Raw genomic sequence first — 16989 nt, 5'->3', positions numbered from 1 at the left:
TGCTCGTCTTGTTTGGGTTCACACACGTGAGCTGCACGTGTCAATGAAGATAAATGTATAGATTTTTACCCACGATGAAGTTGATCCAAGGTTATTCCTGTTCTTCAAAAAAGACTTGGTATGCATGAATTAGTAAACCAAACGCTGAGATGAGCAACTGTTGGAAAGAAGACTAGAGGAATTAGTAATGGCCGGAAAATAAGTATGAAGATTTGATGCTTCATGACTTCGACAACAGAGTAATTGAAACAGAGGAAGCAGACGAGGGCAAGTAGTTTTACCATCAGATTGCATCTTCGTTGGGAGAAGTCCTCTCCTACAGGCACTGACCTGCGCCAGTGTATAAGAATACGACCATATATTCCTGTGCTTAATTAACTAGTTGCTCACCGTTGAAACTTTCCTTACCAAACTTGCAAGCATTCCTGTTCTTCCAAAATAGCCACACTATCACGGCAAAAAGAGCCAAACCATCCGGAAAGACCAATTTGGATACACACAAACAGGTCAAAAAAGGAAACTGCTTCCAAATACACTTGATTTACCATTTGATAATTAGAAAATTATGCGACAGTCTTGGTCAGAGGAAAAAAAAAAAAAGTACAACAAACCAAATATATGGAAAATAACATTAGATTAGATCCTCATCTAATTCAACTCCAATTACAATTGGAAGTGTAAAAGACTGTCAAATCTGCTCATTACATGCTTCAATTTTCTCACAAACAAAACAAGTTACTTGATGTTTTGAAAGAAAAAACAATCTAAAATCTCTATAAAAATATTATCCAGTTGCTCATGTCAAAAGTCTTTTTGTCATATTAAGCTGGATCAACACTTTTGTTTTGTAGATTTTGAACATAAGCTAAAATTATCAGAGACATGTAACCAAAGTTCATGTTGAAGGTGACTGGAAAAATCCTCATCAATTATATCAATGGCCTTGTAGGAGGATTCCTAGGGAGTCAAAAAGACTAGGGACGTTCAAAGCTAATGTTGCATCCTTTGAAAGCATTTCTCTTCTCAATGTGTCCTAGGGTCCTTCAAACCCTAGCTTCCCTAGGGGCTTTGTAGTTTAGTTTCTTGTCTTTTTGTGTCAAATGTGCTTTCGATAGATGATACGCTCAAGTCCTCGTGCTGTTCTTGAAACCACATATAGGCTTGTTCTATCAAAATCCACACACAACTTGGCCACATTAGAACAGACTTGCTCTGATCTGTTACGTACATGTGCCCAATCCTCCGACTTACCCAATGGTAGAGCAATTCATGCAAAACTCTTCAAAGGGTCTCTGCCCTTTTCGCCGTTCCTTCAAAATCATCTACTCAACATGTATGTCAAATGTGGCCATCTCAACAATGCCCTCCAACTGTTCGACGAAATGCCTGAGAGAAATGTTGTGTCTTGGTCTGCGCTCATTAAAGGGTTTGTGCAACACGGCTGCCCCAATGAAGGCCTGTCTTTGTTTGGTCGTATGCACAGGGATGGCACCGCCATGCCCAATGAGTTCACGTTGGTCAGCTCCCTCCAGGCATGCTCCTTGTGTGGGAATCTGACTCAAGCTTATCAGGTTTACGCATTCATTGTTCGTCTCGGGTTCGAGTGGAATGTGTTCCTCACTAATGCATTGTTGACTGTTTTAGTAAGACATGGTGAACTAACAGAGGCTCTGCAAGTGTTTGAGAATTGCCCCAATAAAGATATAGTGTCTTGGAATGCTATCATGGCTGGCTACTTGGAGTATGATTGTTCAGAAGTAGCTACATTCTGGTGGAGAATGAATCGCGAGGGAGTGACGCCCGATAGCTACACATTTTCGAGTGTGCTCACTGGGTTGGCTGCTGTCACTGATCTTAAAATGGGTGTGCAGGTTCATGGACAGCTTGTGAGGTATGGCCATGGGGCGGAGATTTGCGTGGGAAATTCCCTGGCTGATATGTATATTAAAAATCATCAGTTGCTGGATGGTTTCAAAGCTTTTCATGAGATGCCTTTCAAAGATGTGTGTTCATGGACTGAAATGGCTGCTGGCTGCCTGCAATGTGGGGAACCAAGCAAAGCACTCGAGGTTATTGCTCAAATGAAGAAAGTGGGGATACAGCCAAACAAGTTCACACTTGCAACTGCCCTGAATGCGTGTGCCAATCTGGCTTCGTTGGAGGAAGGGAAGAAATTCCATGCTTTGAGAATTAAACTTGAAACTTGTACTGATGTGGATGTCTGCGTAGATAATGCTCTGCTGGACATGTATGCAAAATGTGGATGCATGGATGGTGCACGGAGTGTTTTTGAGTTGATGAAGGATAGTTCTGTAGTCTCATGGACCACAATGATAATGGGGTGCGCACAAAATGGGAAGGCTAGAGAAGCTCTTGAGATTTTTGATAAGATGAGGCTGCAGGAAGGCATTGAGCCAAATTACATCACCTTTATTTGTGTGCTTTATGCATGTAGCCAAGGAGGGTTTATTGATGAGGGATGGAAGTACTTTGCCTCCATGACTCAAAACTTTGGAATTACCCCAGGGGAAGACCATTATGCATGCATGGTTGATCTTCTAGGCCGTGCGGGACGTATAAAGGAAGCTGAGGAATTGATCAAGAACATGCCTTTAAAACCAGGTGTTTTGGTTTGGCAGACTTTGCTTGGTGCTTGTCAGCTGCTTGGGGATACAGAAACAGGAAAGCGCGCAGCAGAGCATGCATTAGAGATAAACAGAACAGAGCCGTCAACATATATATTGCTGTCAAACATTTTTGCTGGTTTGAGCAATTGGGACAGCGTCGGGATGCTGAGGAAACTAATGGACTCTAGGGATGTAAAGAAATTGCCTGGATCCAGTTGGATTGAACATTGAAGTAGAAGAAAGATAGTTCACTGCATTTAGCTAACACTTAAATAAGAATAGCTTTTGAGGATGGAATTTCAATCAATTTGGTCAAGAAAGTATCATGATCCAGATTTCTAGTAGTAATAGAAACTGTACAATCAGAGAATAGTTAGTTGATCTTTTCAAAAGGTGATTGATTGCTGATGCACATATAAACTTATTGATTGATTCATTCTTAGAGAGCTCTTCTATTCAAGCACACAGATGACCCTTTTCAAAGCTTTCCCACTTCTTCTAGACTCAAGAGAAGATATTTAGGCTGCTTTGAGCAAATGGATTGGCATAGTCTCTTGTGATTGGTTTGGAGACAAGTTGAATCAGAGGGATGGATAAGGATGGAGGAGGCTACCAAGAAGCCCGTTGAGGTGATGGCTTTGGAGGCTGTTGGTCAAGGTTTTGATTTGAGCAGTGATTTCAGATCGAAGTTTTCCAAAGGATATGATGGGACTAATGAAAAGTTGGTGGTTCTAAACGAGGCTAGTAAGGGGGACATTTTCATTCCTACTGGACGTGGTGGCTGGTGAGAGTTCCTGAGGATATTCATTGCCAAAAGGGGATTAAATCCGCTTCAACCCGATGTTCTCGAATTCATCAGGTAGCTCTTCAGTCTTTCTTTCTTTCTTTGTGTAGCATTGTTTTGTCAGGAGAGTTTCATCCATTGTACAATGCAAATTCCATGGCTGTTGTGCTACTGCTTCCGTTATGTTTGCTGTCTGCAATGAATATTAAACTATGGTGCCCGAAAAACTTTTACCTTGACTTCTATAATTTATCAAGTGCATCAAGTTGAATGTTATTACTTCGTGAAATCCACTGTGAGCTTGTTCGCTTTCTTGTTTACTGGAGTTAAGAAAGACCAGTAGGAACTAGGGATCAATAACATAGTCAAACGAGCTTGATGTACGGTCTAAGGAGTTAACCCAAAGGCTAGACTAATTGCCCAGTCAGCCAGCTAAACTTAATGATTATTAAGATTTAAGATGATGGACATAACCTTGATTAAATGACCTAAAGTAAGTCCTTGTATACTCGACTAGAAATCAATATTTGTACTTAATGATCTACAAAAGACTCCTATTTGCAGTGATGAAACTTATAGTCTGGGCATCGAGTCCCCAACCAACCGTGTTGTATACCATCACTTTCTACGGCATTACACAAGAACTTTCAGAAACACCTCTAATTTTATTGTAAGATATAGTGAAGTATTTGAAGTTGGATAGCTAGAGTCATGAACTTCAGGGTTGAAAATCTTGGCATACTGATCTGATATTTTGTGAAAGCTTGGAGTGTATCCCACATTAAGAAAATGAAGCCTTGCATAAGAGCTGACAAGTTTCTTGGGTTTCTCCACTCATTTACAATGGGTTTTGGGTAGATGCCTCTTTTTTACATTGCATCAGAACAGGTAATTCACGTGCTAGGCTATGTTCTTCAAATCACCCACATTAAAGTTGTAGAATTGTTTGGCTGGAGTCACCCACAAACGTGAGATTGGTGTGAGAGTATGGAATGTTTCCCCACAATGGGAAAATAAAGCGGTGCATAGGGAGCTTATAAAGTCCTCTGTCTCTCTTCTCAGTTGATCTTGGTGTGCATGCCTAGAATTCTGCAGTTTTTATTTTATATTTCATTGGATGCAAAATGTTCTATAAAGGCTACTGAACAACCACTAGGTGCCTAGCATCTGCAAAATATATCTGAGTTTAGTTTCATTCGTCCAAGCTCACTCATGGTTGACAATACTTTCTAAAAGACTTGGAGCATATTATTGTCCAACATAACATGCTATGAAACAACAAGCAAAAATGAAAAATACAATTTTTGAGACAATTAGCGGGGTGATCCTAGATGATTAATTGACATTTAATTCTTGAAAGTCATCTTAAATTCTTTGCATTTGGTTGCATCCCACATGATTACTGACATCTGTCATTGTTGTTTTAACATTCATCCAGTTTTGGCAAAGACATGCAGGTATCTTGATATGTGGATCACTAATTTGGTAATGCAGGACTTAACATGAATGAGAATGGTGATAAAGAAAATGGAAAACTGGGTCTATTGTGATTCTAAGAACCCTTTACAAGTTAGATTACCAGGAACAGTATCAAGTATAATGAGTAAATTGTGTACCATATTATGGGGGCTATTGTCTGCAACTCAACCTTTAATCCTCTGTCCCCCCCCCCTTTTATTGGAAATTTGTAATTCAAATTTGGTGAAGACTGTGTTATATACATTTGTCTCCAGTGAGTGTGTCATTTTAAAACAACTATAGGTTGCCTATAGCAATGGCATGGCAGTGTATGTAATGTACTAGTTCTTATGTCTATTGCTCCTCTCATAAGCAGTTTCCTTTCTCTTCTTGTTCTCTCCTTTCTTAATTTCTCTATGGTTGGCATTGTTACATGAAACATTCTAGCATATGTTATTGGTTTCATAATGCATGTTAAGCTTTATAATTGTTTCATTGTAGTTTTTGTTACAATATGATCCTGCAGATATCTGAGCCCACTGTAGTCAGAAATCTTCAGTTCAAGGGAAAATTCCTTCAGGATATCTGAATTCCATTTTTGAGTTAACTGGAGACTGGCTTCAAGATGCTGCAGAAACATAATATCTTTTTGTTGATGGTTTCTTCATTTCATTGTACATTTTGTACAACAACAACTCCATTAATTTTGCGAGACAAAGTGCGCAAATCTGTTTCATCTCGTTGGGATCCAGCTGTATTGTCTAGGTAATTTTTTTTTTTTGGGTGGTGTTATTGACACTCTTTTTCTCTATTCACACACGCCTTCTACTTTTCTATTTCTTTGAATCAATTTTTTTTTTTAACTACAAATTACCCTCCCTTGCAATTATGTCTCCTTTTCTTTTCTCTTTTTTCTATTTGACAAATCAATCATCCAATTGAAATTCATAAAATTTGTTTCTTTTTTCTAATTAACCTCCCTTAGGGTTAGATTTTAACCAGAGGAGGATCCATCATTGAGTCACCACCCGATTGAAATTTCCAAACTTTGTTTATGTGGCTTTGCTTGCTGGTTTTGGCCTTTTGGTTTTTCTTATACAGGTATTGAGGTTTGAGGTGGCTAGCAAGGCGACACATGGTTGAGAGACTATCCCCACCTGGAAACTCCGCAGGTTGCGTCAGATGATTGACTTGCCGAATAAAGGGAAAAAAAAAAAAAATATATATATATATATATATATATATATATATATATATATATATATCAGGCCCTTCCACTAAGGGATCCATTTTTGGGTCTTTTATAGGGATAGACATTAGACAAACTTTTCGATTATATTTCGGCATCTCAACTGTTTATTTTTTAGGTCCTAATGTGTAGATCACTTCTGCAAATTTTCAGCCAAATTGGTGAACATTAAAGCATCCAAAACTGCAATTTACACGAACGGACCGAATCTGTCGAACCGGAACCGATCGTGTTTATAATGGTAAATTGTAGTTTTGGATGCCTTAACGATCATCAAATTGGCTGAAAATTTGCAGAAGTGATCTATACTTATGACCTAAAAACTGAACGGTTGAGATGTGAAAATATGATTGAAAAGTTTGTCTAATGTCATATCCCTAGAAAATGTCGGATCCCTCATTAGAATACACACACACACACACACATATAATGGCAAGGGAGGCTAATTAAGGTAATTTGTAAAAAAAAGTTTGAATTAAAGTAATTAAAAATATATATATGGAGTGTGTGAATAGAGAAAAATAGTGTGTCAATAATAACACCTTTTTTTTTTTTTTTAAATTGTAAAAACTCAACAACTATCTTTTCTCATTTGCACAATACGGTGGAACCTTATCATATGAAGATGTACAACTATAGATAGCATTACATACTCTAATGCCTTGTTTGGTTTATGGAATTGAGGGCTTGGGAAATGAAATTTATTTGTTTTCTATGTTGGTGTGCACAAGGAAAGCAACAACTTTCCTTTAAGAAGGGAAAATATGGGGGAAAGTGAATCTTCATCCTCCAAATGATTCATTTTCCATTCCACTTTCCCAACATTAAATGTGCATTAATTACATAATAAAAATATATTTATAACCTTATTGACAATTTTATTTGGAATGTTTATGATTTGTGTAGCAATATATTTTAATATATGATGATAAAATGAAATATTAGTATAATCTAGTTTCATTTCCTTCAACAAACCGAACACTAAAATGAAAACAAATAGGCCTAGGATTAGTTCGGATCCTGTTAAAATTGCAAGGAACCGTCACCGAAACTACTGTTAGGAAATCGGTTCGGGTTTGAGGTAAAAATTCCCAGAACCAAATTGAGTTCAATCGGTTCAGTTGTCGCCATTTTCTAGTATTCGCGTCTCTAAGAGGCCAAGAATCGAGTCAATCGACGATGGAGATGAGTCGGCGGCAGCGGCGTTGTCTATATCTCGAAGGCATCAATACGACATCGTAGGAGAGGGCGATGATAGAGAGGAAGAGTCAGGGGGGGGGGAGGGAGGGAGAGAGAGAGAGAGAGAGAGAGAGAGAGAGAGAGAGAGAGAGAGAGAGAGAGAGAGAGAGAGAGAGAGAGAGAGAGAGAGAGAACTGAGATAGGTGAGGGATCGTATAAGTGAGGGAAACTTAGATGGGTTTGAAGGTTTAATTTGGGGATAAAGAATTGATCGTGATTTCTGGGTATGAAGATGAATTTGAGATGGGATGAGAGAGTTAATCTCCTGTGGCCTAGCTTATTTTAGAGAAATAAGCTCAGTCAAAGGACTAATTACAAACGCATGATAAGTTTGAGATGGGATGAGAGAGTTAATCTCATGTGGCCTAGCTTATTTTATGAAATAAGCTCAGTCAAAGGACTAATTCCAAAACAACACATGTACTTCAGTTCCCAAAAATTTTAAAATGCAAGCACCGGAACCAAACTGGTTGGGCAACATGACAAACCGAACAAGAAAATAGTGATGTCAAAATGTTTGAGAGCCGAACCCCGGCCAATATTGCCGGTCTGATAATGGAAGTACCTATAAGATTGCGATTTCAAATTAGTTCTACCTCGCTAACTACCAATTCGGTTAGCTTTACTATAATTGCAGTTAAACTCTGCCGCAAAATGATTGTCATCCCGCTAAGCTTGAACGACAATTTTCTCTTGTTCGTGGGTAGTGATCTGAACGATGGTGGCACCACATTGGGGATGACAATAGGGTCCAGTTAAATTGCAGTCCGTGGGGACGGGTTGGGTTCGGCTGGCGTGATAATCTCATGAGGGGTTGTATAAGTCTCAAGAACTTGCAGGGGCTTGTAAACTAACAACGAATCTGCTTTTCTCATATCTTGTTATGATGTGGCGGTGATTATTGGGTGGGGGTGATGAGGAAGAAGTAAGCAACCGAAATCTACTTCTTTAGCTCCATAGCCGTAGAGTGGTTTCCAAAACTGACTCGGACACTGAGGACGACCACGGGGTCCAGTTGGATTGCGGTCCACAGGAATGTCTGAGTTTGGCCAACATGATAAACTCAGATGGGGTTGCATAAGACTCAATAACCTCATTGTAAACCGCAGCTAACGATAAAGAAGTATGTCAACACAATCTCTGGCTTCAGCTCCATTGCCGTCGAGAGGTGGTTGCTTTGGCTTATCTTTCTACTGCTGTTGTTATACTCTCAACTTCCCACTCCCATCATCCAAGCAAATAAATTTTTGAGCGGATGAATGTAGGAAAAAGAAATTTACATGCTCTCTGAGGAAGCTTGTCCATTGCCCAAATTCAGCTATATGTGGATATCATTTTGAGCTGCTATAATGCAATCGGAACCGGTGATTGAATTTAGACTTCCAAAATCTAAATTGCTCATACAACTCTAAATCTACTTTTTCTTCCATCGTAGCCTTTGCCAGTTTTGCTTGAGTCTTTAGAAACTGATCGCAAGCGTCAAGTAATATTATACACTTAATAGGAAACAAGAGATGACCCTCACTATTTTTCACAAACGGATGCAAAGCAAGCTTCTCAAACCCAGTCCTGAAATTAGAAAAGATTACTATAGTAAATAACTTGTTGCTTCCATTACAAAAATAGAATAGTAAAAAGCTTGTAATGGAAAAGAAAAAAAAAAGACTCTGCTCGTACTCATTTTCTATCATTTTATAGAAATGCTCCAACTTCTTATTCTAGCATGTTTCACTTAGAAACACGCTTAGAACATGTCATGTTGAAGAAATCAAGTCGGTACTTTCCAGCTTGATATAAATCTCAACCTCAAAATTGTCTAATAAGAAATTGTACAGGGAGTATATGAAAATGAAAAATAACATAAGAAATAGAAAGATAAGCTTAAAGGGAAAAAAAAATGAAATGTTAAAGATGGAGTGCTTATAAGAAGAGCCTCTCAAGAACTGCTACGAGGAGCCTCCGGAGAACTGCTACAAGGAGCCTCTGGGTTTTGCAATGGATCTTGAAATCAAAATGGAAGAGTTTACCTGCTCCAATTATTCCTGCACTTTCAGAACTGAAGAATCAAGGAAGAAACACTATGATGATTGGCATGTCTTCAAGTGTGCTCATTGTGCCAAACAGGCCTTTGACACACTTGAAGCCCTTCTTCTCCATCAGAGGATTCATACACATCTCAGGTTCAAGTGTGTGAGCTCAGCGTGTCAGCTTGGTTTCCCCAGCAAGTCGGAATTAGCCTCGCACAAATGCAGGGGAAGAAAAGGTTCCAAGTGGTGAGTGGCTGAAAACCATTAATCCAGGAATGTTATTTCTTTTGTTATTGTGTTTGTGTCTACTGAGAGGATACATGAGATTGAAGACCCTTTTCTTACTTGCGTACTTGATGGCTACATCTCCAAAATGCCATGTTTTCTTTGTTCTTTGTTCAAAAAATATGGAGTGATTATGAAATTATTAAGGGATAATTAAGACATTTTAATATGGTTATTTTTTAATGATTTTGGAAAACAAGGTTAAAAATTAACCTCAATACCCAAACTTGGCGGCCATTTTTCAAAATTTCTCTTCGAATGTTTGGTCATATCTTTTTAGGATTTGAGGGTCTTCTCAAGAATTTAGATAGATATTTGAGTGACCACACATCTAAGACCCTTAGTTCTTGAAAATTACAATATATGAGGGTAGTATCTTTATGTTTTGACAATAGCTAACATCCAAAATCTGAAATCTTGAACTACTCGCCAACCATGAACTAGAAATAAGCCCCTAAAAAAAAAAGATGAAATGTTCAAGATGAAATGATTATGAATTCATTAAGGGATAATTAAGACATTTTGATTTTTTTTTTTTTTTATGATTTTAGAAAACAAGGTTAAAAAGCAACTTCAATACCCAAACTTGGCGGTAATTTTTCAAAATTTCTCTTCGAATATTTGGTTATATCTTTTTAGGATTTGAGGGTCTTCCCAGGAATTTAGGTAGATATTTGAGTGACTAACAATAACTTACATCTAAGATCCTTAACTTCTTGAAAATCACAATATATGAGGGGAGTATTTTAAGTCTCAAACTACTCGCCAACTAGAAATAAGCCCTAAAAAAAGAAAAAGATGAAATGATTATGAATTTGTTAAGGCATAATTATGACATTTTGATATGGTTATTTTTTAATGATTTTGGAAAACAAGGTTAAAAATCAACTTCAAAACCCAAACTTGGCGGTTATTTTTTAAAATTTCTGTTCGAATGTTTGTGTTGTATCTTTTTAGGATTTGAGGGTCTTCCTAGACCTTTAGGTAGATATTTGAGTGACCCACAATGACTTACGTCTAAGACCCTTAGGGCCTGTTCGGTAATATTTTTAAAAATGATTTTTCAAAAACGGAATTTGAAAATGAAAACGAGAAAACAAGATTTGATTTTTGAGATTCGAAAAGTGTCCAATAGTTTATTCCAAAGACAATTTTCAAAAATGAGAACAGCAAAAACGTGTCCGGTACTACCGTATGAAAATACAAAAAACAATGAAAATATATTCAGTTGTAGTATTTTTAAAATCTCAATTTTCAATATTTAGTGTAGAACTCAATTTTCGTTCTTTGCATGTATATATAAAAATATAAAAAAAATAAAAACATCACAAGTAATTAATATAAAAGGATTTTTGATGAAGACTATTGGTGATGGAAGAAGAGAGCAACGAGAGAAGATGGCGACTAGAGATGAGAGAGAGACCTGAGAAGAAGAGAGCGACGAGAGAATATGGAAGAGAGCACGTTCTTTTTTTTCTTTGTTTTGGAAAATATATATCCGTGTTTTCTAAAATATGAGAATGAAAAGGTGAAAACGTCTATTTGTCGTTTTCATGTTTTACGAGTAAAATAAAAAAATCATTTTCAATTTTTATTTTCTACATTTTTGAAAACAAACTAACGAACACATTTTCAAGCCATTTTCATTTTATACAATGAAAAAGATGACTTGAAAACGTTACCGAACGCCACCTTAGCTTCTTGAAAATCACAATACATGAGGGGAGTATCTTTAAGTTCTGACAATAGCTAACATTTAAAATCTGAAGTTTCGAACTACTCACCAACCGCGAACAAGAAATAAGCCCCTAAAAAGTAACCTTACACTTCAACTCCTAGAGCCCAAGTGCACAAAACAACTAAGTGGGGAGAAGCCGAACACGATCATACTAAAAAAAAAAAAGCTCAATCCACTATTCACTAAATTTTGTTGAAACAAAAATAGCAAATCCAAGTATCCAACGATAAACAAAGTAACCCCCCTCTAGCCTATCACCACCTGAGAAAGAGGAATCATCATCGCTGTTTAGAAAAAAGAAAGTAAAAGTAAAAGTAAAACAATCAGTCCTAGCTACCAAGAAATTTAGAGACTTAATAGTAGCAACTAACTAGAACAAACAACTAAGAAAAAAATAGAGTAGAACACTAGGAAATCCAACAGCCTAAGAGCAAGTCCACCGGTTTTTTTTTTTACCGGTCACCAGCTAGGAAAAGCTGAGGTGGTGACCAAAGAGGGAAAAATTCAGTTTCCACCGGTTGCTTCTTAACCAGCCAAAGGATGACATTTCTTGACCGAAGCCAAGAAAAAAGCCAACTCTATGACATTTTCCTTGACCAGCCAAGCCCTCTGCCAGCTCGGCCCAGCCCCAAATGTGGGTGACGTCGTCTACACAACTGGAGAAGGTGACATGCTGAAGGAAGAAAGTGGAGGATGAGATGCTGGAAGCCAAGCCCAGAGGTGCCGGAAAGCTGCCGGCGTCAAAGACAACGACGGAACCGAGATGAACCCAGAAACCAAATTGTCAAAACTAGATCAAATCGAAAATCTAATTATACTAGAGTATAGAGCACGATGAGAGGAGTGAGTTCCATACCACATGCGGCCCAATCGGTGGCCGGAGTTGCCGGAAATTGCAGAGCTTGCTGGTGAACGTTCGGGCTTCTCTCTCTCTCTCTCTCTCTCGAGCTTTCTGGATCGTCCATCTGATCCCATGCCTATTTATAGGCTTTTTTTAATATTGAAAAAGTAAAATAAAATTGTAAAAAATTCAATGAACAGTGAAAAAATAAAAATAATGAACAGTCTTGACTGGTCAAGAAAAAAAAAAGGGTGAAAACCCATGTCTAGTGGCAGTGAACAGTTACTTGACTGGTCGACGACTTGACTTTTCGACCTTGACATTTCTTGACTACGGGTGAACTTGCTCTAAGAGGGCCTAAAGACAAGCCCAGACCCAAGATCGGGACCAAACAAGGAGGAAGTCAACTCGCAAAAGATTTGATTTCATCGCGCTCCTCCACCACTGGCATTACCATCCCTGCCACCTCACTGTAGTTGTTGCACCCTAGCCACCAACCCACCCATACAAGTTGATGTCAACCCATTCTAGTACAAACCAATTAATCCCTATTAACCAAATTTAGGTCACCCGTGATCTGCAAAATCGTTCTCAATCTGTGACTCAGCTTACGTAAGCAACACCTCAACAATAACCACCTTGTGCATCTGCCACTATCCTCTCTCCAACCCTCAAAATCAGATCCATGATAAGAGATCTACCTCATCTAGTGCCGCCACTTGATGGCCCCAAAAACTCAGTCGTCCACACCATTCCTAACCAAAAGACTCGTATGGTCGCTCTCACCACAGTTCAATGAGGCCAAAGCCTATGCTAGAGAGAGAAGTCGTCGGACGAGCACAATAGTTGAGTAGAAAGGACCTAGGTCTACCGCGTGGGGAGCATTGTTTTTTCTTTCCAAGGAAGGCTAGAGAAACTTTTATAGAAACAACAATTACAAGAACCAATACTGCAACCAAATAGGTTAAGGAGGAAATAGACCAACATCATACAAGAGAATACTAGCTAGACTAGGAGGAGGGTTGAAAACTCAATCAAAATGACAAATCGCTGCCGAGTAACTTGCCAGATGGACCAAGTCTAGCTAACATCCTCAAAAAAGGACACCAAAGCCAGTACAGCCTTGATAATGAGAAAAGTCGACCAATCCACTACTTTCTTTGGATTTGAGAGAACTGAAACAAAGTGAAGGGAGTCAGATTCAATATTAATTGAGCTATAAGATAAGGAAGAGGCTAGACTTAGCCTTTTCAAAATTGTAAAGGCTTCAGCTGTAAGAAAGGTAATATTCCAAGAAGCATTAGTATTTATTTTAGGGAAAAATTCACCAACGGTGTCTAGACACTTAGGGGACTTTCAGAATGATACCTAAACTTACAAAGTTATCAATGTGATACATGGACTCATTTTTTCGTATCAACGTCGTACCTACGACCAATTTCCGTCACGGGACCGTTAAATTTACACGTGAGTCACTTAATGAAGACAAAATGACCGATTTACCCTCAATTTTTTTTCTTTCTTTCTTTCTTTATTTCTTTATTTCTTTATTTCTTATTCTTCTTCTTCTTTTTGGTTTCTTCTTCCCCAGATTCAAATCATCAAGATTCAAATCACCACCGCTGCGTCTCAATCCAGAGAAGAAGAGGAACCGACCGACCGACACACCTCGAGCAACGAACCCCAAGAGGGCCCCACAATGGCACCGGAGCGGCGGGAGTGGGTCTTGCCGCGTCGTCGTCGTCGTCAGCGGAGGACCCGTCGTCTCGGAGGATCGCCGCTCGACGCCGTCCATGCGTGGAGCTTCGGCGTGTCACACCGATACTAGCACCTGCTCGACAAAACGACGCCGCACGTCCTCCAACGCTGGCTCGCAACCCTTGGCGTGGCCTTGGTCTACGTCCTCCGCGTCTACTTCGTCCAGGGATTCTACAGCATGTCATACAGCTTGGGGATCTACCTCCTCAACTTGCTCATCGGCTTTCTCTCTCCTCAGGTCGACCTGGAGATCCACGACCTTTCCGATGGCCCCAGCCTCTGGACCCGCGGATCCTACGAGTTCCACCCCTTCGTTCGACGCCTCCCCGAGTTTAAATTCTGGTAATTTCGAATTCTAATCGGAAAAAAGTTTTGAATTTTATGAACTTGTGGTTGAGGATTTGGTTTCTAGAGATGCACTGCATGTGTTCGATGAAATGCCGGTTAGAGGATTTGGTTTCGAGACGAATACATTGAATTTAGGTTTGGATTTGTTTGTTTGTTTGGAAGGTACTCAATTACAAAGGCGTTTTGCATTGCTTTCGTGATGATTTTTTTTTTTTTTCTGAGTGAAGCTTTCGTGATGATTTGAATCTGGGGAAGAAGAAACCAAAAAAGAAGAAGAAGAAGAAGAAATAAAGAAATAAAGAAAGAAAGAAAAGAAAAGAAAAGAAAAAAAAATTGAGTGTAAATCGGTCATTTTGTCTTCATTGCATGTGTAAAATTTAACGGTCCCGTGACGGAAATAGGTCGTAGGTACGACGTTGATATGAAAAAATGAGTCCAGGTATCACATTGATAACTTTGTAAGTTCAGGTATCATTCTGAAAGTCCCTTAAGTGTCCAGACACCGTTGGCGAATTTTTCCCTTTATTTTAAAACATCCTACACAAGGAGGCTTCCATAGCACCGAATGCCATGAATCAAATTCCCACATCGTATTTTAATTCATAGAGTTGTAGATTCTATTGTTTTTAAGAATTTATAATTGTCGCATCTAACAGCAGCGTAGGGAATTACTTGACAAACATAGTGTTACTAGGGGTATATCAGAGCAAATTGACATGAATATATATCAAGATAATCAAACTCAATTCATAGGTTTTTTTTAACGATCTTAAGTTTGGTTGAAGCTTGATTTTTTTTTTTTTTTTTTAACTCAATCTCTGCTCGGATTTATTGAATTTTTCTAAGTTCGAGCTCAGCTCGGGTCTATTTTGAAACAAGTTCGAGTTTGACTTAGGCTCGGCTTGACTCAGTGTTAAATTTGTTTGTATAATGTGACACCCCAAACTACACATCATCAGCTTGAGCACGTCATAGTGCCACGTGTTTCGAAATCAACAAAAATCTCAATTAAACTCAATAAATAAATTTTCAGGTCTCACATGTAAGATGTCTAAAAATTCAAATGAAATTAGTTATAAAAAAATTACAAAATCAATTACACACACCCAAAATTGATAGACACTTAGCTATATATTTACTAATAGTACCTAAAAGGAAAAATATGTTAGAGTTCAAGCTCGGGTTGATTTTTTAGCTTAATATTGAGCTCAAACTTAGCTCATTTGTTTCACAAACACGAGCTAAACGAGCCAAAAATGAGTCGTACAGTAGCCGAACTTGAACTGCATTGAGCCAATTTACAACTCTAAGTGATACACATGTATCCTTTTTTACTGTTCATCCTTTAACATTGCTTGAGATATTGATTCATCTCAATGTAAAAGACCTAAAACATTAATTAAAATTATACAAGTTGAAACTAATAAACCGCCAACACCAAACCATCTTTTTTTCTTTTTTTTTTTTGAAAAAAGGGCTGTGCGGCTGCCCTTAGGCTTTTATTAATGAAACAGATGAATACATAGGGGGGGGACATGAAGCCTAAACCCTTGATTACAATACACATCAAGAGAACCTCCGAAATAATATCAAAAGTCTCTACAATTACAATATATTCAAACATGCACCCGATAGCAAAGAGCATCATACCGACTACTCCATTTGCTTTACAATAACGGTGGCATATCGGAAAGTTAAAGCAGTGCCATAGTACCAATAAATAAGTAGCTTTCCCAATATGCTGCTGATCGGGAATAATACTGACGACACGTCGTTTCATCCTGCCACCAGGAGGTTGCAACCAATGCATGATTCCCCGCCTCGCTAGGGCAGACAAGGCATACTGAGTATGCAAACATGGACAAAGCCCACATGTCCTTACCAAGGGTCGGAAAGGATTTATTTTATGTAAAATGCACCTACAATTGAACCTACTAAAAGGAAAACATAATACCTAGAACAGAACCACAAGCAAAGGCCCAATGTCGTTTGACAGGCCCATAGCCACATAAGAGGCCCAAACCCGCAGGACGGCTCCACGACCCAGACTCGGCAATTAACTCCTTCACGTCCCTTCTGAGACGAACCACCTTCGCTGATGAAACACGCCGCCAAATAGTCGCGACCGGCATCAGTGGCCTGACTAGGCGGTGGTCCCGTGAACACCGATGTTGAACCAAGAACGCCAAAGATCTCCAAATACGGTGGTATGCCATGGTGCCCAGTAGCCAAGTAGATCCGGAACGTAGTCCTTGACCAGACCACCAAAGTCCCGAGAAGAGTGGGATGCCGGCCTCGGTGACCCATGTTGGTTGTTGCAGACATGGCCGCCATAACACCGTGCTCCAACTCCACTTCTTCTGGTCCCTGTCGCCACTCGGAATCCGGCCTTTACTTGTGGGCTGACAACAGATACCTACAACATCGACGAGTCTGACGACAACGTCACAAAGACGAGTCGCTGGACAGAGGGACACAACCTCAGAAACCTCCAAGCATGAAAACCGCTTCGATTCTGTTGTAATCGCTGCAGAGCGTTTTTATTATTTTTGAATGGGTTTTTTACCAAACCATATTTATTTGGACTGATTTGTTTGAATTTTTGTTTATTTATCTTCATTATTGGCTTGCCCAT

General features: G+C 39.0%; 1 protein-coding gene across 2 annotated transcripts; it reads left to right on the top strand.

Moving 5' to 3' along the window:
- The first annotated feature begins 831 nt into the window (after positions 1 to 831).
- Positions 832 to 6076, top strand: LOC112199107 (putative pentatricopeptide repeat-containing protein At3g15130). Of its 2 annotated transcripts, XM_040517749.1 has the most exons (3): positions 832 to 3486; positions 5396 to 5634; positions 5971 to 6076. In XM_040517749.1, the coding sequence occupies exon 1, from the start codon at positions 1116 to 1118 to the stop codon at positions 2856 to 2858; it is 1743 nt and encodes a 580-aa protein (XP_040373683.1). In that variant the 5' UTR covers positions 832 to 1115; the 3' UTR covers positions 2859 to 3486; positions 5396 to 5634; positions 5971 to 6076. The 2 variants fall into 2 exon arrangements, with proteins under 2 accessions (XP_040373683.1, XP_024195933.1); XM_024340165.2 differs by lacking the exon at positions 5971 to 6076 and having other exon boundaries at positions 5396 to 5953.
- The last annotated feature ends 10913 nt before the right edge of the window (positions 6077 to 16989 follow it).

Source organism: Rosa chinensis, chromosome 4 (assembly GCF_002994745.2).
Source record: "Rosa chinensis cultivar Old Blush chromosome 4, RchiOBHm-V2, whole genome shotgun sequence".
NCBI lineage: Eukaryota > Viridiplantae > Streptophyta > Magnoliopsida > Rosales > Rosaceae > Rosa > Rosa chinensis.
The sequence above is the reverse complement of the archived record's forward strand: the minus strand, read 5'-3'. Positions and strand labels throughout refer to the sequence as shown.

Coding starts and splice junctions, on each gene's coding strand:
- LOC112199107 (XM_040517749.1), top strand. CDS start 1,116: ATGATACGCTCAAGTCCTCGTGCTGTTCTTGAAACCACATATAGGCTT.